General features: G+C 33.7%; 1 protein-coding gene across 3 annotated transcripts in view; it reads left to right on the top strand.

Moving 5' to 3' along the window:
- The window catches only part of pcnx2 (pecanex 2), a 45,742-nt gene that overhangs the window by 8,853 nt on the left and 12,081 nt on the right, over positions 1 to 24,808 (top strand). The window contains exons 9-27 of one of the 3 annotated variants that reach the window (XM_684997.9): positions 968 to 1,103; positions 1,269 to 1,411; positions 3,123 to 3,276; positions 3,363 to 3,395; positions 3,474 to 3,645; positions 4,190 to 4,300; positions 4,401 to 4,492; positions 6,508 to 6,617; positions 6,748 to 6,856; positions 7,539 to 7,631; positions 8,780 to 8,930; positions 11,446 to 11,587; positions 13,911 to 14,088; positions 16,550 to 16,658; positions 16,801 to 16,930; positions 18,666 to 18,724; positions 19,580 to 19,795; positions 22,223 to 22,476; positions 24,465 to 24,698. In XM_684997.9, coding sequence (XP_690089.4) covers positions 968 to 1,103; positions 1,269 to 1,411; positions 3,123 to 3,276; positions 3,363 to 3,395; positions 3,474 to 3,645; positions 4,190 to 4,300; positions 4,401 to 4,492; positions 6,508 to 6,617; positions 6,748 to 6,856; positions 7,539 to 7,631; positions 8,780 to 8,930; positions 11,446 to 11,587; positions 13,911 to 14,088; positions 16,550 to 16,658; positions 16,801 to 16,930; positions 18,666 to 18,724; positions 19,580 to 19,795; positions 22,223 to 22,476; positions 24,465 to 24,698 — 2,626 coding nt within the window. Of the gene's footprint in view, positions 1 to 967; positions 1,104 to 1,268; positions 1,412 to 3,122; positions 3,277 to 3,362; positions 3,396 to 3,473; positions 3,646 to 4,189; positions 4,301 to 4,400; positions 4,493 to 6,507; positions 6,618 to 6,747; positions 6,857 to 7,538; positions 7,632 to 8,779; positions 8,931 to 11,445; positions 11,588 to 13,890; positions 14,089 to 16,549; positions 16,659 to 16,800; positions 16,931 to 18,665; positions 18,725 to 19,579; positions 19,796 to 22,222; positions 22,477 to 24,464; positions 24,699 to 24,808 lie in introns of those variants that run through there. The other 2 variants (XR_012389300.1, XM_073920885.1) reach the window with 2 other exon arrangements.

Consider the following 24,808-nt stretch of genomic DNA (forward strand, 5'->3'; position numbering starts at 1 on the left):
AAAGCTGTCCTACCTGCATTATCTCACGAAGTTAACATCCCTCAACCACTCCGACATCTCATCTCACACCTCTTACCCACCCAGGAGAGCATTCTGGGGCCAGGCTAAACACTTCCATAAACCCCAACTTCTCTCTATTGCCCGATAAGGTGAATAACACAAGTTGGAGTGTCTTCCTCGAGCTCAGAGCCCTCTCCCTGGACAGCATGCCAAATACGCTTTATTCTTACACATCTGTAAGTGTGAACTTGTGATTTATGGAAATGAGTGGATACCTGTTACCAGTATTCTTCAAAATAACTTCTTTTGAGAACAACAGAAAAAAACTCCTAAATGTTTGGAACCAATTGTGATTAAGTAAATAGTGAGTTAATTTTCTGTTTTGGGTGAACTATCCATTTAATATTAAATCAAAATAAAAGTAATGTGTTTATATTGTGTTGTTTTAAAGTCTTTGTACAATGGTTGGAATCCATCCAAGGCCAAAAACACTTTAAATTAATGTATACTAATTTAGTAAATTATTACTAAATTAATATACATTGCATATTCACCTCAGTAATGATGGTGTCAGATTTACCACATCAAGTCAGAGTCCTCATCCTTTAAAAGTGCATGCAAAATGGTTCTGCTTCTTACCACCGAAAACAACTAATAACTCTTCCAGGCTAAATATTGTGATTGTCAGAGTGGGAACTGTTCACGGGCAGTCAATGAAGAACACATTAAGCACATTTGTTATAAAACTAATATCACAGACAACTCATTTCTGTACCCTGTTCTTTCTTTTGAGAGACAATACCTCTATCTTTACATATTCAACTTTGGATTGATCTTTATATTGAGCTTTGAATTGTTGCAGATCTTTATCATATCCAGTGTTATATCAATATCCTGAAAAGCATAATAGAGGCACTTTATATATAAAAACAGCTGTTAAAAAGTTATGTTACCATCTCTCCATTAGTGATCTGCTTTCTACGTCCTCCAACTCGGAGTGCCAAGATGGGTTGGCGGGAGGGCCTTCTGAATGCCCGTTCCAGCGACGAATCCTGCCAACTCGCCGACTCCGGCCCAGAAGAACCCATCCGGAAATCTTCCAGGTGTACAATTCTTCCTCCCACAAATCACATTAAGCTGGCTCTGGCACAACACAACAGACAAAAACACATAGTTGGATTGTTATGCTAGTTATAATGCATATCTTAAAAAAAACGGCCAAAAATTATAAATCCCTATTAAAAGGTTTAAATTTGTCTCATGCACAGGAGGAAGATTCTTTAGACGATTCATCCGAAACATCGACCCAGGAGAAGCCCTCAAGGAAATTATATTACAAATTAAAGGTTTTTCCTGGAAAATGGGTGAACATATTGTACGATCGATTAACCTTGATGGCACTGTTAGACAGGTGAGTGTCAAGATGATGCTTTCGTTTCATTGATTTTGATTGATTTTATTGTTTGAGTTTTCAAGTCATTGTCAAGAATCATCAAAAGATTATTTTTTTTTTGGCAACTGTTCTATTACTATTTTGTTTATTATAGTATACAGTACAGTACTTTCTACTATGTTTTACGTCTATAGAAATACTCTATTCTTCTAATGCTATCATTTTCTAATCTACTTTCCATATTTTACTTTATTAAAAATATATATGTATATATATATATAATACATGTGTATATATATTATCTACAATTCCTTTAGTTGAGTTTAACCATTTTTTAATCCATTGAGCTGATGTCCGGGTCTGGTGGGAGCACTTTTAGCTTAGTTTAGCATAAATCAATTAATTAGATTAGACAGATTAGAGAGTTTTAATCATTTTCCTATTTAAAATAATGATATTATACCGCTGAAGAAAATTGATAAATTGATAATACACTAAAACCGTTTTGTGTAACTGCAATAAAAAAAAATTGAGGAATTGTTTCCGGCTCCATTTTACAAAAACAGGTTGAAAAACCTTACTTAAACTTACTAATAAAATAATTGCATGAATAACATACATGTAATATTTTAAAATAAGTTTCGTTTACTTTATTAGGTATTATGTATTTTTTAATATCTGACCAGATTTTTGTATGAAGAAAATGCTTGTTGTTATTTAACCGTTGCTTTTGGAAAAACACTTGTTTTTTTGCAGTTAGGATTTTCCTAATATAATGGTTATTAATTTTTTTTTAATCCATGATAAAAAGGCCCTTAATAGTATGGAAGAGAACCAGATACATGGTTATACATCTTTGTGGTTTTAATAAGGCGAAGTAATTATGGTGAGATACAATGAAGCAATTGTTTGTGTCATTGAAAGTAATTTTTAAACCAAAAGTGCCATGGTTGCATTGTGCCTGCTCCTGCTTCATGGTACAGCACCAAACTTGATTTTACTTGAATATGCCAGAATGAGAATATAGTTCCTGACCATATCAGCCTAGAAAATTGTAACCTTTCATTTTCCATCGGTCTTAGCACATGATGTAACTACAGAAGTGTCAAGCTTTGATGGCGCAATATGTAGTGTTGCCACCTCACAGCAAGAAGGTCGCTGGTTCAAGCCTCGGCTGGGTCAGTTGGTTATTCTGTGTGGAGTTTGGTCCGTAGTGTATGAGTGTGAATGAGTGTGTATGGATGTTTCTCAGAGATGGGTTGCAGCTGGAAGGGCATCTGCTGCGTAAAACATATGCTGGATAGGTTGGTGGTGGATTCTACTACGGCGACTCCAGGTTAATAAAGGGGCTAAGCCATAAAGAAAATGAATAAATGAATGAATGAATGAATGAATGAATGAATGAATGAATGAATGAATGAATGAATGAATGGTCTCATCTGATTCAATGATCTATGCTAAGCTAAGTTAAAAGTACTCCTGCCAGACTCGGGGATCATCTACATAGATTAAAAAATGTGTGGACAAATCTAGTACACTATATATATATATATATATATATATATATATATATATATATACACACAATATTTTACCTATTTATCTTTTGTATTTGAAACTCTCTGTCTCTTTCTTTATAATTCAAAAACTGCATCAGACTAAATGATAAAAAACCTTTTTTATTTTATTAATCGAAACAAACAAAAAAACATGCATAATGTATTTGCAGGAACATGGATATGACCGAAAACATGGTGGCTGTATTTTTAGCATTCTTGGTGGCTTTTTTGGGTTTTGTGCTTCTGAATGAGGGCTGCTTTAAAGACATCTGGGTATTTCAGTTCTGCCTGGTCATTGCCAGCTGCCAATATTCCTTGCTGAAGGTACAGAGTTCTTCACTTTATAGCCAATCTTTGCAGAAAATGAATCTACTTCTAAGCTGCCAGCTAAAGCCTCTTATGTTTTATAGAGTGTTCAGCCAGATGCAGCTTCACCTGTTCATGTAAGTTTACTACAGAAGCATTCAAAGCAATTTGTTATCATGGATGAATAAATATAAATATGTTTCCTTTTTTTTTAGGGCCATAATCAAATTGTCATCTACAGTCGTGCTGCATATTTCTGTATCTTCTGTGGCCTTATTTGGATTTTGGAGATAGTGTTGAGAACCCCAGACCTCCCGGTGTCCACTTTCTATGGCATAACAATAGTAACGTCAGATGTCCTACAATACACGCAAGACATTTTAGTCGGTAGGTGTTTTAAAATTAAGCTAAACATTTTAAAGTGCCCCATGTATTCTAATTTAATGGTTGCTAATTTTATTTTCTTTGCCTCAGTTGGTTAACATCTATCAAACATAAAAAAAAAACATTACATGCAGTACATTTCAATATGATCATGTTTCAGAACTGTGTCTGAAACATTCATTCAAGGATTGATTCTCTCTAAACCCCTCCTTTCTGTGAGTCTACTGTGTTCCGATTGGTCAGTTTTTTCAGTGATTGATTGTGACAACTCTTTTCACGCTGTGAAGCGTTGTAGAACAACTACAAGTGTGGAATAAAATAAGAGACTGCTTAAAGTTATTAGCACTTATCTGGATTTTTCATCATTCTGGATGTGTTTTGAGTGTTATGTTAATTTGTTTTAGTTGTATATTACAAATCACACCAAAGGTTAGATCCAAAAAAAAAAAGCATAAAGGGGCACTTTAAAACATTGAAGATGTTTTTTATTTAGTTTTTTTTGCAAATGTGATGGACAGTTAATGTGATGTTTATCTGATCTTTTCAGGGTTTACATATTGCTTTCCAGTAACCTTTCTTCTTGGCCTCTTTCCTCAAATCAACACCTTTGTTATATATTTTTTAGAACAAATTGATATGCACTTTTTTGGAGGTACAGGTTTGTATCCATGCTAAATCCTTATTGATTTGTATCCTCTCAAAAAGAAAAGATTATAAGTACAATTTAAATGAAACTAATGTTTTTGTTTTCTGCATAGCTGCAACTGGGCTCCCGTCTGCGGTTTACTGCATAGTGCGCAGTCTTACAGCACTATCTTTACTCTATGGATTTTGTCTCGGAGCTTTGAAGGTAAGATCTGTTGGGAATGGGAAATGCATTTTTAATAACAACATGCATCTAGTGTACTGGACTAAAATGCAGTATATCCAAAGAAAACGAGCAGATCTAAAGTAGAATATTAAATAATAATTATATATATATATATATATATATATATATATATATATATATATATATATATATATATATATATATATATACAGTGCTCAGCAAATACAAGTACACTCTTTACAAATCTATCTTTTAAATTCATATTTTGAATAGGAAGCCAAAAAATATTATGCATACATTTATGCATACATTAGATTAGTCAGTACTGAAGCCAAATCCGGAGCTTATCTAAAAAATAACTTACGATAACGATCCAAAAACTAGTACACCCAAATTTACATGTTATAGAAAAATATTTAATCATTTATATATATATATATATATATATATATATATATATATATATATATATATATATATATATATATATATATATATATATATTTTTTTTTTTTTTTTTTTTTACAATATTTTACTTGAATTTAATTGTATTATCCTTCAATTTCTAAATATGTTTGGTGACAAAAACATTACTTTAATAAATATATCTGTTTAATAAATGTGTTTTGTTTAAATGGACCATAATATATTGTCTGTATTCACTGAGAAATGGATAAAAATATTTATTTTCAAAACGGGCTGTACTCAATTATGCTCTGCACTATATATGAAAGCAAGACACTTCATATGACTACAGTAAACTAATATTTATCACCATACTTTCCTAATTGTTTACATTAAGAAATGCAAATGTTTTTATTGCGAGTTTTGTAAAATGTTAAAATATGCAAATGAGGCATTATTTAATGGGAATTTGTTTTTATCACTCCATGATTCAGGAAATATTGCAAACTGCAAGAAAAAAAATCTTCACAATCGTTTGTGAAATAAAATGTTGTATATAACAAAAAAAGAACGTCAGAATAGAGATGTGACCCTGAACCACAAAACCTATTTTTGGCAATGTTTCATGAATATATTTAGTAAAAATCCAACTATAAATATATCGAAACTCTTTTTTTTTTGTAATAAGTATTTATAAGAACTTTATTTTCACAAGTTTACAGGTAATTTTATCAGTATTTTAATATTTTTATGAATCTTCAAATTCCAGATTTTCAAACAGATGTATTGAAATGGAAACATTCTTCTGTCTTAACAAACCATACATCAATGGAAAGACTATTTATTTCTTATTACTTTCAGATTATGTAAAAATCTCAATCCTAATGAAAAAAATTACACTTTTGTGGTCAGCGGTCACATATGAATAAATCTTTGAAGTTTGGTTTAAGCACGGTAAATACTGAAAAGGAGATTTTAGAAACAATAATTCAAAGCATAATGTCTTAATGCAAGACAACATTCAGTTGAGGTCAAAATTATTAGGCCCTCTGAAATATTTGTCCCTGTTTTACTTTTTTCCCCTAGTTTCTGTTTAATGGAAAGAAAATTTTCCAGACACATTTCTAAACATAATAGTTTTAATAACTCATTTAAACTCACTAATAACTGATTTATTTTATCTTTGCCAAGATGACAGTAAATAATATTTTACTAGATATATTTCATGACACTTCTATAAAGCTTTAAGTTTCATTTAAATACTTAAATGCATTTAGGTGACATTTAAATAGTAGGTTAATTAGGTCAACTAAGCAGGTTAGGGTAATTAGGCAAGTTATTGTATATTGATGGTTTGTTCTGTAGACTATCAAAAAATATAGCTTAAAGGGGCTAATAATTTTGACCTTAAAATGGTTGTTAAAAATTTAAAAACTGGTTTTATTCTGGCTGAAATAAAACAAATAGGAAGTTATCTGGATGAAAAAATATTGTAAAATGTCCTTGCTCTGTTAAACATCATTTGAGAAATATTTTAAAAAGAACAAACTTCAAAGGGGGGCTAATAATTCTGACTTCAACTGTAGATTTTAGATGTGCAATGGCAATATTTGATATCTTGTGTGCAGGAGCCTTGGGATGAACAGCATATTCCAGCTCTTTTCTCTGGTTTCTGTGCTCTGCTAGTGGTCGTCTCCTATCATCTTAGCCGACAAAGCAGTGATCCATCAGTGTTATTGTAAGAACATTGTGCCCTTTTCATTGATCATTTAGTTTTGAACATCTGCCACAGATTTAAGCACTAGAAGAGAACTCACACCAATGCTCAGAACCAAATACTGTTTGTAAGCACATTGTTTTTGTCTCAGCTCATTGATTAAGTCCAAGCTGATGCCTTCACTTGGCCATGGTGAGGAAGAAGAAGAGGAATCAGCTGAAAACACAGACCCTCTTCCAGAGAAACTCAGAGGCTCTGTGGTGGGTGCCTTTCATTTATTAGTGGATATTCAGATCCAGCATCTTTTATTTTGCCTGAGCTTTCATCACAAGGATCAGATTTGTTTGTTATGATTAAAAAAATGCATGAGGCTGCATTTACTTGCTAAAAAAATATAAAACATTATTATTGTAGAATATTATAACATTTTCAAATAAACTCTGTTTTTAATTTAACATAGTTAAGATCAAAAGTTGTGTTTTCAGTAGTGTCACATGATTTTTGATGTCATGGTTCTTCAGAAATCATTCAGATTCGCTGATTTAGTACTTAAGAAGCATTTGTTGATGAATGTATGAAAATAGTTCTAAATATGAAAATAGTTTGTTATGGAAACTATCATACATATTTTTCATGATGATCTCCTTGATGAATAAACAGTTCAAAAGAAGACATTTTACTTGAATTATACATTTGTAATATTATTGAAAATATATTTACTGTCAAGTTCATCAATTTAAATGATTAAATTGTGCCTGTTAAATTAAAGTACTAATTTCTTAAATCCAATAAACTATTATGTACCAGACAGCTGAAATAAAGAGCATTTATCTAAAATTTAAATATTTAGTGTAAAATAAGTGTATTTACTGTCACTTCTGATCAATATAATGCATTCTTTTCTAAATTATATTTTAAAATCAATGTATTTTGTTGTTACAGAAAGAGATTTTACTGTCAGATCTGGTTGTTTGCAGTCTGGCCTCAGTTTTGACCTTTGCAATTACTGCCAGCACGGTTTTCCTGTCTCTAAGAGTGAGTTTCTCTTACTTGTTACATTTCTTACACACAACCTCTTCATAATCTAAATCAAATCAGAGTTATCATAGAGACATAATATCTACATTATACCTACCTACAGTTGAAACCAGAAGCTTACTTACACTGTATAGAAAGGCACATAACCATTTTTTTTTAAGTCAGATGTTAATGTGACTAAACTTTTTTCTCTTTGAGTTAAGTTTGGAATATCAAATTTGTTTCTGTTATGCTTAATAGCAGAATAATGAGAACAATATATATATATTTTTTTTACATACAATAAGATTATTATGATTCTAAAAAAGCTCAGAAGATGGTGTCAAGGTTTTGTAAGTTTCTGATTGGTTAAATTTGAGTTAATTAGAGGCACAACTGTAGAAGAGTATTTAAGGAAAACCTCAAACACACTGCTTCCTTGTGTGACAACATGGGGAAATTAACAAGCCAGAATCAACACAAAAGCCAGATTACAATTTGCTAAATTACACTGGGGAATTTTTTTTTTTTTTGGAGACATGTCCTGTGGTCTGATTGAAATGTGATTGAACTGTTTGGCCATAATGACCAGTGTTACATTTGGAGGACAAAGGGGAAAGCTTTCAAGCCTAGGAACACCATCCCAACTGTGAAGTATGTGGGCGGCAACATCATGTTGTGTGGCTGTTTTGCTGCATGCTTTAAAGACAACAGAGTAAATGTTTTGGAGTGGCCATCACAAAGCCCTGATCCCAATCCTATGGAAAATTTGTGGGCAGTTTAAAAAGCTTGTGTGAGCAAGACAGTCAACAAAACTGGCTCAGTTAAACCAATTCTGTCAGGAGGAATGGGCCAAAATGTTTGGAGCTTGTGGAAGGATACCCAAAACATTTGACCAAAGTTATACAGTTTAAAAGCAAAGCTAAAAGAAATACCAAGGAAATGTATGTAAACTTTTGACTGTCTAGAAATTACTAAATTTTTTTTTAAATAAAAATCATTTAACCTAAAACAGTAAACGTTCAGTATGATTTACCATCAGACATTTAAAAAAAAAATGATTATGTTCCTTTTTTTAGAGTGTATGTAAACTTCTGGTTTCTACTGTATATTCAACGCAGTTGGCAGTATTCAGTTCCACTAACATTCTATTTTGTCCCATACAGCCATTTGTGTCCATAGTGTTGTATGCAGTAGCAGCCACTGTGGGCTTCGTGACCCACTATCTGATCCCTCAGTTACGAAAACATCACCCCTGGCTGTGGATCTCTCATCCTGTGCTGAAGAGTAAAGAGTATTCACAGTTTGAGCCAAGAGGTCAGTTTTCTTCATATGTATATTTGTTATACATTGACATATGAGTAATAATGTCATCCTTGTTTTAAAGGTGCCGTAGAATGCATTAATACTTTTTTAAAGGATTCTCTGATATCTTTATCGAAGCTATGTGGCTTAGGTATACACAAACACACACAAAAAATCTACAGAATTGTTTTTATCCATGTACAATCAAAGAATTTGGCATTAGAAAAGTTTGATTTTACCTTATTTGGAAGGGTTGAGAATATTCATTAGCTCAGCTCTCATGCTGTCTAGGATGTTCACACAGCGTGATGGACTCTGGAAAAAACAATAAGCAAAACAATCATCAGGGATGTGATTCTTCCATATAAATATAGATTTCCATAATTTCAGAGCTCAATTGGGTTACCCTTGTAATTTGGATAAATCAATTAAATCCATAAAAAAGTTTTTTTAAAGGTGGTGGAGGGGTGGGTGTCTCCATCATCATCAAAGCAGACATCCCACTTCATTCCGGAAGTCTTTCAGGGATGTAATTGTAGACCTATCTAGGCTATTTTGTATATAACATAATGATATTGTGTAGTCCTACAATGTGACGAAGCCACTGACAATATGCAAGATTATGAAATTGCCTTGAATGAGTGTGGCTGTGCACTTTTTCCATGCTCACATTTGCATGTCATGACCACGTGCGCTCTATGTATATTATAAATACAGCTGCAGGATGCACAATTGTTATTATCTTCTGCAGGTCATCTGTCGTTATGTCTTCATTAATAAAGTGCTACAGCCTAGCACCTTCAATTTAATACCTGCAAGTTTCATAAGTTTAGATGATATTACAAATTTAAAAATATATATTTTATAATTAATAAAAACTATTAAAAGCAGGGACTAAGCTGAAGGAAAGGGATAAACTCTTATTAGCGATGTATGGTTTTCTTCAGGGTGGAATGTTAAAGTGTATTAGGCTACTTAATTCAACTGTAATTAATATTTTGAAAGTTTGAATTGTTGACTGACTAGTAGTTTATCACATTGGAATAAAGAGTCGATTAAATTACAGGGAAAGTTATATTCTGTGGACACAAAAGAACGAACCGAGTTAGTGGCATTGGTGTGTGGATCTGTTTCGACATTGAGGTGCAAAGTATTAACCTTTTAAATATTACCTTAGTCACTATTAAACTGCTAAACATTTGAACTCATAAAACAAACAAAAAAAGGGAAACTTAAATAGTGTGGCCAATAACAAATATATGCCTGAATCATAGTGCTGTCAAATATATATATTTATAAAAAAAAAATTAGTTGATGCCTTGTCGAATGACAATCATTTCAACTAAAATTAGGAGTGAGTGAGCTAACTGTCCATAACAGCTCCTGAGTTATGTGTTATAGATGTAATATAGGCAAAATTTAACTTATATCCAATAAAAATCAATTTTTTAGAGTTTATGATATTATATAATTATATTGTGGGTTTATTGACAACACAGACATGTGCATTAGTATCAACCTTTATCAATTAATATCAACCTTTGCATATTCAGATGAGGATTAAGAAGGTTATTGCAAACTATTCAAATCAGAATAAATTGGTAAGAGCTATGTGATACAACACCGTGCATAAATGTGCATTAAACACTTATAATAATCAGTTTACATGGGTCTGTTGCCTCATTAAAAACATACAGTACATGTGTCTGCTGCCTCATCCACAAATATACAGCAAACAGACACATTACACAAAATATAAAGTTAAACAGACCTTATGCCTCTTCACGGGTGCTGAATAAATCTATAATCCATCTTTCCCAAATTTTGCATTCTGATGACAACCAGCTGTGATGAGATGAGGTATTCTATGCCTGGTTGCATTAACTGAGAGCTCTATAATGCCAGTCTCATTTTGTCAAAACTTAATTGTTGTAATCTCACTGGGATCATTACATGTTAATGATCTTATGCACAACATCACAGTCAGTGTTTTGTTCTGACAGTCTGTTTTCACCAGGATTTTTTCACTCACAGTATACTGTGAACATGAGAACAAAAAAAAAACAATGGTGTTTGAGGCTCATGGTCTGTCACTGCCATGTACTGAACTATTATTATTCAGCTATGGCTGTGTATACAGATTTTTATTCTACGGCACCTTTAATAGAAGACGCTTACTTGATGTGGTTTGATGTGATTTTTTTAACTATTATATTTATTCCAATAGTGTCATAGCTGAATTTCCACAGTGTCAAATCGTCCTGATTTTAAACAGCTCTTATGACTATCATTGTTGAAAACAGTTTTGTTGGACAAAAATGAAAGTTTTTCTTGATTCTTTGATGAATACAGTTTAAAAGAAGACATTTATTTGAAGTGTTTTGTAACATTATAAATGTATTTGCATTTACAGTTTTTTTTAATACATAGACTTTTTGATAAATAGAAAGTAAATAGTCAATGATAATGACAATGATAAATAGACAATAGAAAGCATTTAACTGAAATATAATTGTTGTGATTTCAGAGGACGCTCACTTGATGTGGTTTGAGCGTCTTTATGTGGGGCTGCTGACTTTTGAGAAGTACATTGTCTATCCAGCCATTATCCTCAGTGCACTTACAAATGATGGCTTCACTCTTAGCCATCGGAAGAAACTAGGAATACAGTAAGTATCATTCAACTTATTCTTGTTGAAGATTTCTGGCAATCCTGTAATTTACATTTTAAAATAAATGTTTTGCGCCACTAGTTGTATGTGGGAACCACCCAAACTTAGGGCTGGAGTTCATTCCAAAAAGAAGTTGTTGAGTTGGTTCCAAAGTTAAACATCGAGTAAGAATCGATTCCTATTTTCAGTTTGTAATTAAAATATTTTCAGTTCAAAATTAATATAAATTGGACTCTCTCCTTGCATGCAATGATCACAATTGATTTACTAATTATGATCAGATACATTTCTGCAAACAGATTCAGTTATTTCTTTTATTCACTAAATTCTAATAGCTGGTTATGTTATGCCATGCTTTATTACCCATATAAAAGACAAAATAATTATAAATTGCTGATTAAAACAGTAGGTTTAGATCTCCACTTTGAATACATAAAATTTAACAGAGGCATGACATGAAGGGTTTAATTTTTTCTCGGTTTTAGATAAATATTGCTTTAGGAATCGAAAAGCCCTACCCTAGCAGGCTTTAAATATATTAGCGTAGTCTATATTTTGTGATTAATGACTTTTGACATCAAATAGAAAAAAATCAAAAGGCTACTTGAAAATGCTGAGTTTCTCTAAGAAACTGCATGAATACTGCATTTATTAGGTCTGGGTTTGAGTTAAATGTTTATATTCGTTTTATTCCATAAAGATTGGATAATATTGTTTTCTAAATTTAAAATAAATATTTTGTCAGTAAAAGTTTTCCTTAGTTTTTTCTGAAAATGAAAGGTTGCCAGAGTAACAAATGTTTTCATTTGTTTTGAAATTATTTTAAAAATGGTATTTTTGTTGGCAAAAGATAAATATAAACATATAAAAACATAGAACCATTTTGTTTTTGTTTCTTTTTTCTTTTTTTTCTTTCTTTTTAAATTTGGAAGAAATTTCATCAGTTCTTTACAGAATACAATTAATAAAGTTACTTTCTTAAAATGTTAACACATTTTGCCCTATGTCAAATCTGTTTTATATTGTGGTTATAATAGTAAGCACACCTTTATGCACATTTTGTGTTTATTCATCATTGAAGGGGTCACCAAACTTGTTCCTGGAGGGCCGGCGTCCTTCAGATTTTAGCTCCAACCCTAATCAAACACACCTGAACAGGCTAATCAAGGTCTTGCTAGGTATACTTGAAACATCCAGGCAGATGTGTTGAGGCAAGTTGGAGCTAAACCCTGCAGGAAAACCGGCCCTCCAGGACCAGAGATTGGTGACCCCTGCATTATTGTAAAAACATAATAGGCATTTTGGCCAGCACAGGCTCATTCTGAAACGTAGCCCTATATACATTTCTGGAGATCACAAATTATGTAGCCAGAAGAATTTCATTTTAAAAATGAACGCTACAGAGTGTTATGATGCTGCCGATGGCTTCTGTTACTTTTTGTGCTACCAGCTGACGGCTTATCTCCATATGGACGGCTTTTCCGCTTTTAGAATGTTTGCATAAAAGCTCATCATGTACGCGGGCAGATTTGAGACGTAGAGAGGACTTGACCACGATGACAGGATTCTAGTCTGGTGAAGAACCTTTCCAGAAAGCAAGTAAGACAAAAGCAAAAGCCAATAAATAAGATGAACAAGTAAATAACAGGGAGAGAATGGGGTAAAATCTGACAACATGGTAAAAATCAAGGGGCTTTTTTTTTCCGGATTGCTTTTTAAAACACTGTTGGTTGGGTTTGAAGAAGTGGGTGGGCACTGGTCAATTGGTGCTTTTTAAAACACTATTGGTTGGGTTTAGGGAAGGAGGTGGGATATTGGTCGGTCGGTCATTAAGTCTATCTGTCAGTCAGTAGGCACGGATGGCATTTGCAAGAGAAATTTAAGGTGTGAAAAAGCGTACGCATCTGCCTCTGGTGGATTCACAAAAACACTGTAAAAAAACATACCTCCTGGGATGTATTTGGAGATCTCCAGAAATGTATACAGGGCTACGTTTTCACAATGAGGCTGGGTGGATTTTGAGGTATTTTGTCATTTTGACCACTTCACACACTTTAATTATCATAAACTATTAGTATTCCTATAAGTGTATGACATGTTTTGGTAATAATATTAAACATTTTCTTCTAAAATGAATAAAAATTCATCAATAAGTACTGCTTTGTTAACAAAGTATTAGTGTTAATTTATAATGTCTATATCTGGTCTCCTCAACTGACATTTTACAGCTGGTGTTAGCAGAAGTTAGCATGTGTTTGCTGTGTTTGGCTGTTTTCTGCCTCGTCACCTGAGTGTCTCAGGCGTCTGTGTCTCGCTCCAGCTGTGATGTCTTGTTGATGACAGTTGCTGGGATGAAGCTTCTTCGTGCCTCCTTCTGCGATCCCAGCTACCAGTTTCTCACGCTCATCTTCACCATCGTCTTCTTCGAGTTCGACTGTAGCAGTGCCTCCGAGACGTTCCTGCTCAACTTCTTCCTCATGTCCATCATCTTCAACAAGGTCAGTGCTGTAAGACATAAGATGGACAGTATGAATCTTCAAGAAAGCCCTACGCATTAACATACCTTCACGTTAGCTTTAGCATACAACCACAATTCGACTTTTTGTAAAATGCAATCAAATCCAGGGATGCACCAATTTACTTTATTTTTGGACAATACCAATTTTACCAAAAACATTTAAATGATTCCCCCTACAGATACTGGTCAATTGTACTATACATTACTACACAGTACTAGCTTTTTTGCATTAAATAAAATTTACCGAACATGGACTGGAACCATTTAACATTCAACTGTCCAACATTCTATGAGAGGCACAAATTATGATTAAACATGACAATTTGACACTACTCAGAGGTGATTGATTATAGCTATTAAGCATTTCTTTTAAAAACATTAACAACTACCTGACATAATAGAACATACTGTATTTATTTATTTAGGCAAGGCATATGTATCTTTATAGCCCATTTCAGACACAGTGGCAATCCAAAGTGCTTTACATAAACAAGAATAAAAGACACAAGAAAATAAAATGATTAAAAGAATTGAACAGGACTAAAACAGATAAAAACAGGTTGAAACAGATTATAAAAGAATGAAAAAGAAAAGAAAAACATATTAGTGTGATCTGTGGGATGTAGCACGGTGCTCATTCAGTAATAGCACAGCTAAACAGATGTGTTTTCAGTCTTGATTTGAATGACACATTTTGGAGCACATCTGATCATTTCCGGAAGCTGATTCCAGCAGCGAGAGCCGCGTATTAGCTGAAGGCTGATTCACCCTGCTTTGACTGAACTCGTGGGATTTCTAATTTACTTGATCCTAAAGATCTGAGTGATCTGTTAGGTTTGTATTGAGTGAGCGAATAAGTAATGTATTGAGGTCCTAGGCCATTTAGTGATTATTGAAAATTTATTCTAAATATAGCTGAAAGCCAGTTTAAAGACCTGAGGGCAGTTGAGATGTGCTCTGCTTTTCTGGTTCTGGTCAGAATCTTGGCCGCAGCGTTCTGGATGAGCTGCAACTGCCTTACTGTCTTTTTAGGAAGGCCAGTGAGGAAGCAGATAATGTAATACACTATTCTGGTGATAAAAGCATGAACAAGTTTCTCCAAGTCCTCACTGGAAACAAAGAATCTAATTCTTGTTTTTGAGACGGTAGTATGCTAGTTTAGTTATTGTTTTGACATGACTACTGAAATTCAGATCTGACCCCAGACTCACATCAAGATTCTTGACCTTATTTTTTTATTGTTTGACCCTTAGAGCCAAGATACGCATTCACCTTGAGAACCCCATTCCTGTTTCCAAATGCAATGACTTCAGTTTTCTCAAAAGTTTTGCCATATCAGCAGTTAATTTCATCAATTCATAGGCAGAGGGTGTCAATGAGTCTATAGTCATTAGGCAATGAGGCTAAGTTGTGTGTCATCAGCATAGCTCTGGTAGGAGAATTGGCTCTTTCTCATTATTTGTCTCAGTGGGAGCAAATAAAGGTTGAACAGGAGTGGTTTAATGACAAATTATAGGAAATATGTAAAATATAAGTATTTCTGCTTCAGAAAAATATTGACTCTCTAAAATGCAGTAAAAGTTTAAAAGTTTTAACCCAAACTAACCAGTGGTTTTGTGCCAGCACTTAGTGTGGCACAAACTAGTGTACCATTTGTTTTTGTGAATAAAAAAAATTAATTGAATTCCACCATGTCTTAACTACAGGAGGCACAATTCGGTGACATGATAAAAGCTCCATGTTAAAAGAAGTTTAAAAGGAATCATAACCACCCACAACAGTGATGGTTGAAGTTTCTATTTTAGAAACCTTACTATGATCACCTCAGATGCTGATTATGTGCTTTATTTAGAGCTAAATGTTACCCATGAGTTTAAATATCATTTTACATGACATTATCCATACTGAAAATACAGTAATTAGCCAAAATACATGTTAAATGTGAACGTTAAAACTGTGACTGAGTGCAAACCAACAACATTAGTCACTCAGCATGTACTTTTAATCATGTTAATGAAGTTTAATATTTAATAATCAGATTATAAACCTGTCCGTCAGTGGGATTGCAGTGTACTATTCTTCTCTTCCAAATGTCTTTGGTATTTAAATGTTTCTGTCATAGTCTAACCTGGAAAGACAAACTGCTTGTCGCAGAAATCTTGTCATGTCTTGTGTTGTTTGGAGAGTTTGTTAGCAAATCACAGATTCTCAATTTTGTTCCATTTTACAAAATGCCCCAACTTTTTTGAGAATGTGGTTGTACATTTCGAATATCGGATAACAAAACAACAATACAGTTCTCATTAATACCAGACTGTTGTCGAAAATAGCTCTCAGACACACAGTGCATTTAATAGCTAGTCCCAAAATAGCTCTGTGAATGTGTGTGTTGGTGTGTGTGCTTTTGTGGCTCTGACAGCATCTCTTTGTTTGCTCTGCAGCTTTGGGATCTCCTCCACAAGCTGCACTTCATTCTAGTTTACATCGCCCCCTGGCAGATCGCATGGGGTAGTGCATTTCATGCATTTGCACAACCCTTTGCTGTACCTCATATCCTTTACAATATGTCCAGCTTCAGTGTTTTTATTGGCGGCATAGACTTAAAGGGGTTAACTCTTAAAGCTCTAATGTAATATGGTTAAATGTACCTCCAGATGTTTTGCATATATTTGTTCTTGACGGATGATCTCAGACTCTGCCATGCTGCTGCTGCAGACGTTCATCACCACGCTCTTCTACACGCCGCTCAGCCCTTTCCTTGGCAGTGCCATCTTTATCACCTCATATCCACGGCCTGTAAAGTACTGGGAGAGAAACTATAAGTGAGTTGCATGTTATTTACACTTGCATTTTGTAAAAAGTGAAGAAAAAAAAAAACGTGTTACTGCTAATAGAATTCATTGTTTCAACTTAATTTTGCTTTTTAAAAAAGACAAATTAGGACATGTAGAGAAAGAAAAGAAAAGAAGAAGTACAAAATAGGAGAAAATTGTTCAGCTACATACTGTACAGCAGTTATAATAAACAAGAGAAAACAAAACACAAATTGATATTAAATGTATATGCATTATTTAAAACATTTTTACCATGGTTTGACTTTGGAAAAAATTAAGTATAGAAGGAATACTGTAAATATCATTTTAAAAGGAATAACAACAATAATATGGGAGTAAATTTTAGTGTGTTAGTGGGATGAAGAAGACAATTCATAAGTATAAGTGAATTGTCCATAAGTATACACTCACTGGCCACTTTACTAGGTACACCTTACCAATACCTGGTTAAACCCCCTTCAGAACTGCCTTAGTCCTTTAGGGCATAGATTCTACAAGGTACTTGAAATATTCCTCAGAGATTTTAATCCATATTGACATAAGTGTTGCATTGAGTATGGTGACTGTGGAAGCCATTTAATTACAGTGAACTCATTGTCAATGTCAAGAAACCATTCTGAGATGATTTGCGCTTTATGACATGGCACGTAATCCTGCAGGAAGTAGCCATCAGTAGATGGGTATACTGTGGTCATAAAGGGATGGGAAAGTCAGCAACAATACACAATGACACAATGCTCAATTGGTACTAATGGGCCCAAAGTGTGCTAAGAAAATATCCCCCAAACCATTACACCACCACCAACAGCCTGAACCGTTAATGCAAGGCAGGATTGATCCATGCTTTCATGTTGTAGATGCCCTACCTTCCGAATGTCGCAGCAGAAATCGAGACTCAGATCAGATCAGATCAGATCAGGCAACATTTTTCCAATCTTCTATTGTCCAATTTTGGTGAGGCTGTGCGAATTGTAGCTTCAGTTTCCTGTTCTTAGCTGACAGGAGTGGCACCCGGTGTGGTCTTCTGCTGCTGTAGCCCATCTGCCTCAAGGTTGGATGTGTTGTGCTATTAAGAGATGCTCTTCTGCATACCTCGGTTGTAACGAGTGGTAATTTGAGTTACTGTTGTCTTTCTCTCAGCTCGAACGTGTCTGGCCATTCTCCTCTGACCTCAACAATACATTTGTGCATATAGAATTGCCGCTCACTGGATATTTTCTCTTTTATACCATTCTCTTTAAAATCTAGAGATGGAAAATCCCAGTAGATCAGCCGTTTCTTAAATACTCAGACCAGCCCAGTCTGGCACCAACAACCATGCCACGTTCAAAGTCACTGAAAACACCTTTTATATTCTTCACATAGTTTACTGTTTATAAAGTGTACATGAAATATGCATTGAGCTTCACAGTGATGTAATGTACTGTCACAATGATTCTCTCTTTAAGTGCTAGAAAAGAAGTACATTAGATAGTTTGGAAAGCAGCTGTTGGTGGTGGACGTGCCTTGTTTCCTCTGGGACAGAGTTCCTTTATGGTCAATGGGTTTTATCTGAAGTCCAGCAGCCTGTAGTAGAAGAGAGAGACCACACAATGCTGAATTATTGATGTCGTTTCCAACCGCAGATGTGATGACAGTGTTTTTCTTGTTGATATTAAAGATGAATGGTGGCAAAGGCATCAGATGAAATGACTCTAAATGTTTCTGTCGAACTTTTTTTTAGCACCAAACGGATTGACAATTCTAACAGCCGACTAGTGTCTCAGGTGGACAAAGAAACAGGTAGATACCATCTATCCTTTTGTCTTACTGACAGTTGATTTGTGTTAAACATTAAAATGACATTAAAACGATTTTCAAGCATCAAAAGAATGTGTTTATAATTTTTCTGAGCCATTTACATAATTTAAATAATGATTTTTAAAAAAATGCCATTTATGGTTCTTTTAACTATTTATTCTCAAGATCTTTATATTTTCACAAAAGCTTTTATATATACACTATTCTTCAAGTTAAAATCTATGTAAAATCACTTTTGTTAAAGACATTTTTCCCAAGTCCTTTACTTTCAAATACACTGCAAAAATATTTTTTTTTATCTCGTCCAGATATTTACAAATTCTTAAATCATGAAGCGTTTTCTAGACAAGCAAACATATTATCTTGTTTTCAGAAATAATAATACAAATCAAGTGAGTTTTTCTTGAAATCAAGCAAGATAACCTGCAAGTGGGGTAAGCAAAAAAAAAAACCTTATTTTAAAGCTAAAACAAGATATTTTTCTTAGCCCATTGGCAGGTTTTTTTTGTTTGTTTTAAAGAAAAACTTACCAGATTTAATATGCAACCTAGGAAAGTTGTGAGTCTTTTTTAGCAATAAAATATTAATAATATAAGAAAAACTTTTCCAAATCACCCAAAAGTTCTGTAAACAATAAAGATTTTTTCATTTTTGGGCAAACCTTTCCTTTTACTTACTTTACTTATTATTATTATTATTATTATTATTATTATTATATTGTGTTTTTTCAGCATGTCTGACATTGTTTCTTGATGACACATTTCTGCTATTCCTAAAGATGTGAATTTGTTTTTAAATAAAAGTGTTGAGAAATGACGCTGTGTTGTCATCATGTAGGCTGTGATGACAACAACCTGAACTCCATCTTCTATGAGTACCTGACTCGTTCGCTCCAGCACTCACTGTGTGGGGACCTGATGCTGGGTCGTTGGGGGAATTACTGCGCTGGAGACTGCTTCATCCTGGCCTCCGACTATCTCAACGCTCTCGTTCATCTCATTGAGGTCGGAAACGGTCTGGTAACCTTCCAGCTACGAGGCCTGGAGTTCAGGGGTAAATGTTTTGAACTGTTTTTTTTCATCATACTTATGTAAGTAACTACCTTTTCATAAGTTTTCCGGTGCATTTGAGGATTAGAAAAGATCAATGGAAACACCAAGATGTGCATAAATTCTAAAAATTGAATATAAGTTTACAAAAAAAAATCACATTTTTCTTTATTATCAGATACAGTGAAGTTTATTTCTAAACTAATTTCGAGAGGATCACATGCTCATAATTTTCCACAGCTGGTCTCATATTAGCCAACACATGATTCACCAATCAGATGATTCTTAACTCACTATAAATAACCAGAGTTTCTAATCACAGTAATCTTCGTCTTGAAGAATCCCCCTTCCACCCCTACCTCCCTTTCTTTTTAGATTGGGCAACACGGGGGCCAAATGATTTGCACTGTTGTCTCACAGCAACTGGTTAAAGTCCCTACTGAACCAGTCGACATTTCTGTGCGGAGTTTGTTGTTCTTCCTTTGTTTGCAAGGGTTTTCCCCTGGGTTCCTTGGTTTCCTCCAACAGTCCAAAAACACATGACCCAAGTAAATTGGACATTCTAAATTGGCATCAAATTCAAGCCCTTAGGATGCTGTATATCTCTCTTTAGCTATTTCTATATGTGTCATTAGCCAGAAATAAGTTGAGTGAGGTCAGCGAAATCTTATGGGCTAAGTGTGAACTCTTGAAATGATGTGCATACACCATGAAGAGATTCCTTGTGATTGCACAATGTAACTATACTAACTATTGAACTAATCTTATCTCACAACTTAAATATTGTTTTAATATTTCTGTAAACATCTTTCTCGAAAAGTTCATACTCTAAATGATTTTGTATAGTTTTCTACCTCCTAGAGCCATCTGACACAATCATTTTTACAAACATCAGGTATAAGCCTCTAAACACAAGATAACATGACAGCGTTTGTTACTGTGTGTGTGCGTGTGTGTGTGTGTGTGTGATGTTTGCTTATTTATGATTCACCTTTTTCCATATGTGACAACTGTGTTTCAAATTATGGATTGGACTTCTGGATTGGGAAACTTTTATTCAAAAGAACTGAAACCAAGTGATGAAAAAAGTGCTACGCTCTGTATTTTAACAATAGAATCATTTACATTTCACAGGCATTTCTGAGTTTACTTTGTTTTGTTCCTCTAGATTATTTTTTCTTTGTTTATTTCCTACAGCACAGTAATATTCAACATGTTTGTAATATTACTGTGGAAAATTTTTGGAGTAATCCAGGGTCTGCTGAATTTATTTATTTATTTATTTATTTATTTATTTATTTATTTTTTTTTTTATTTTTTTTTTTTATTTAAATAAATATATAAATAGTTGCCTTTTGACATTAAGTGAATGAACTATAAAGACAGCATATGACTATAGGACTATAAAACCATAAGTAAATATGTTTTGAAAATGAGATTTATACAGTTGAAGTAAGAATTAGTAGCGCCCCTGAATCATTAATCCCCCTATTTATTTTTTTCACCCAATTTCTATTTAATGGAAAGATTTAACCCATTTTTAAACATAATAGTTTTAATAACTAATTTCTAATAACTGATTTATATCATCTTTGCCATAATGACAGTAAATAATATTTGACTAGATATTTTTCAAGACACTTCTATACAGCTTAAAGTGACATTTAAAGGTTTAATAGGTTAATTAGGTTAACTAGGCAATTAGGCAAGTTATTGTATAATGATGGTTTGTTCTGTAGACAGTAAAAAAAATAGCTTAAAAAGGGTAATAATTTTGAACCTTAAAATGGTGTTAAAAAAGTAAAACATTTGGGAAATATTTTAAAAAGAAAAAAAATAACTCTAATAACTCTTACTTTATCTGTATATCACATTTTTTATTGATGTTTGGTTTGTTAGGATTTGAAAATATTTGCCTGGCATACAATTATTAGGAAAATCTAAAATCTGAGGGTATAAAATAAAAACCTCAGCCTTTAAAAGTATCTAAATTAAGTTCTTAGCATTGCCTAATAAAACCCATGTTATTATATATTTACAGTAGGAAATTGACAAAAAATATTCACGGAACATGATCTTAACTTAATATTCAAATGATTTTAGGCATAAAAGAAAAATCTACAACATTGACATATATTTTTGCAACACAACACTACCAATTGTTTAAAAGGATTGACTACAGTCTAGAAGAATTACTTCCATACATTAATTTGCATAAAGCATCAAAGATTGCAGAAAAATGTCAAATATAGGAAGAGAAGTGGTTTCTCAGTCTCACATATCATCATATGAATTTTTTTTTAACCTGGAAATGTTAATTTTTCTTCTCTTAAACACCTGTGATTGAAACTGTGCTTTATTTTCAATGTTTTATGTGATATTTGAATATTTTAAAGTATGTTGTTTGACTCTGGTTGTGTGTTTTGATCAGGAACGTACTGTCAGCAACGGGAGGTGGAGGCCATCACTGAGGGTGTGGAGGAAGATGATTACTGCTGCTGCTGTGAACCCGGTCACTTGCCCCATGTGCTGTCCTGCAACGCGGCCTTCAATCTGCGCTGGCTGGCTTGGGAAGTGACCACCACAAAGTATCTGCTGGAGGGGTACAGCATTAGTGAGAACAACGCTGCCACCATGCTGCAAGTTTATGACCTGCGGAAGCTGCTTATTACTTACTACCTGAAGGTATCCCATCACAGAGGCTGCATTTGGAAAATCCTACATTTAGACAGACAAAAAATAGCTTAAACACAGCTCATAAATTTATTCATTAAAGATAAACCAAATCATTTTATAAGAACGGATGTTCTGAACATTTCCCAATATAAACAATATATCTTTCTTACTGTATGAGCGCTGTTATGATGTCTGATTGGATGATACCAATTTTAGGATTGTGGGTAGTGCAGGTCTTAGCCTTTTTTTAAACACTCTTTCACCCACCCTCAGTCCTCAAGGCAAGTTTAAATGATATTGCCAAAAAATGTGTAATAATTTTCAAAGGGAATTATGCCATATCAAGTTTTTTGTGTATGTATGCAAGTTATTCAGTTATTGTCACATTGTCACTCCTATGGTGAACTTAATAAATTAAGAAGCTGTTCTGATTCAGATTCATTAGATAAATACACACTATCGGTCAAAAACTTAGGGTCAGTTTTTTTCCATGTTTTTTTTTTTTTTTATAAAATTATTCTGTTCATCAAGGAGGCATTTTAATAAATGTAAATATTTATAAAAAATTTAAATAACTGCTTTTTTATTATATGTAGTTTCAAATTAAATGATTACAGTCATTATTGCTTTTATTACTATTACCATTAATAATAATGATATTAATAATAGTATAATAATAATTATTATTAATATTAGAGTGATTTCTGAAGGATCATGTGACTGTGAAGACTACAGTAATTAAGCTGGAAATTCATCACTGGAAACAGTTATTTTATAGTGCAAAAACAGTTCACGATTTTACAATTTATACTGTATTTTTGATAAACTAAATGATTTTCTCTCCCAGCTGGCTACAGAACCACTGTTGCCCAATCACTTGCCTAATTACCTAATTTGCCTAGTTAACCTAATTAACCAATAAAGGCTCATTCTGAAAACATAGCCCTACATTTCTGGAGATTGCAAATTAAGTAGCCAGAGGAATGTATGGCTGCATTTCTTCTTTAAAAAAGAATGCCATTGGGCAGTACGACCATTCTTTTTCATGATTACTATCGCTTACCTCCATGTGGATGGCTTTTCTGCTGTTACCAGTTTGTCCAGTGGCTCATCATGTACGTCGCTAGACTTGACACCTAGAGAAAAGTTGACCGTGACTATGCGGTTTGAGTCTGGCAAAGAATGATTCCAGAAAGCAGGTAAAATAAAAACTAAAGCCAAAAAAATAAATAACAGAGTGAGAACGTAGTAAAATCTAAAAAACTTGGTAAAAATCAGGTTGCCGCGAGTCTTTTTTTCTGGATTGCTCTTCAAAACACTGTCAGTTGGGTTTAGGGAATTGGGTACAATTGGTGCTTTTTAAAACACTATTGGTTGGGTTTAAGAAAGGGGTGAGAGGGGGGTTTTGTCAGTCGGTCAGTCAGTCAATACCGGCCTCTGGTGGATTTACGCAAGAAGAACAAGTGCAAATGTCACTCGCGAGAAAAATTTAAGATCTGAAAAAGCATACACAGCGGCCTCTGATGGATTCGCAAAAACTGCAGAAAACGTAGCTCCTGGGATGTATTTGGCGCTCTCCTGAAATGTTTATAGGGCTACATAACCAAAATAAGTGTAGATTGCAATTAACCTGGTAATGCCTTAAAATGACACATTAAGCTAAATAATGGTGTCACGCAAAAAATAGAGAAATTATTATGAACTTTTTTTCATGGCATAAATTTGTTTTAACAAAGGAGCTAATAAAACTATCATGTTTAAAAAAATGTAATAAAAATCTTTTCCAAAATGCACTTGGAAAATATTTGAAAAGTAAATAATATTTCACATGAAGGCTAATCCTTTCTTCTCGTTATTTTATTTGACTTAAATTATTATTTAAGTCCAAATCCAAGGTGATAAACTAATAGTGTTCTTGAATTTCGGTGGTGTTTATGTTTGGATGAACTAACATAAACAACACACATGCCTGTATTTTTAATCATTTGTGTCATTAGAGCATCATCTACTATCTAGTCATCAGCCCCAAGCTGCAGATGTGGATTAAAGACCAGACCATGCAAGAAGCCCTGGTCTTTTACACTAAATGGCATCACATCGAGAAGGACCCAGCTGTGTTCAGCATGAAGATTGATGAAGATTACGTTCACTGTCTGCAGGGCGTCACCAGAGCCAGTTTCTGTAACGTCTACCTGGAGTGGATTCAATACTGTGCCAATAAACTAGAAGAGGTGAGGAGATACTAATGTATACACTAATAATATATGAGAGGGCTTACAGAGTACAGGATATATGAGAATGCAGCAAAAACCAATTCATAAATGATGTGTAAACTTACCTT

Source organism: Danio rerio, chromosome 13 (assembly GCF_049306965.1).
Source record: "Danio rerio strain Tuebingen ecotype United States chromosome 13, GRCz12tu, whole genome shotgun sequence".
NCBI lineage: Eukaryota > Metazoa > Chordata > Actinopteri > Cypriniformes > Danionidae > Danio > Danio rerio.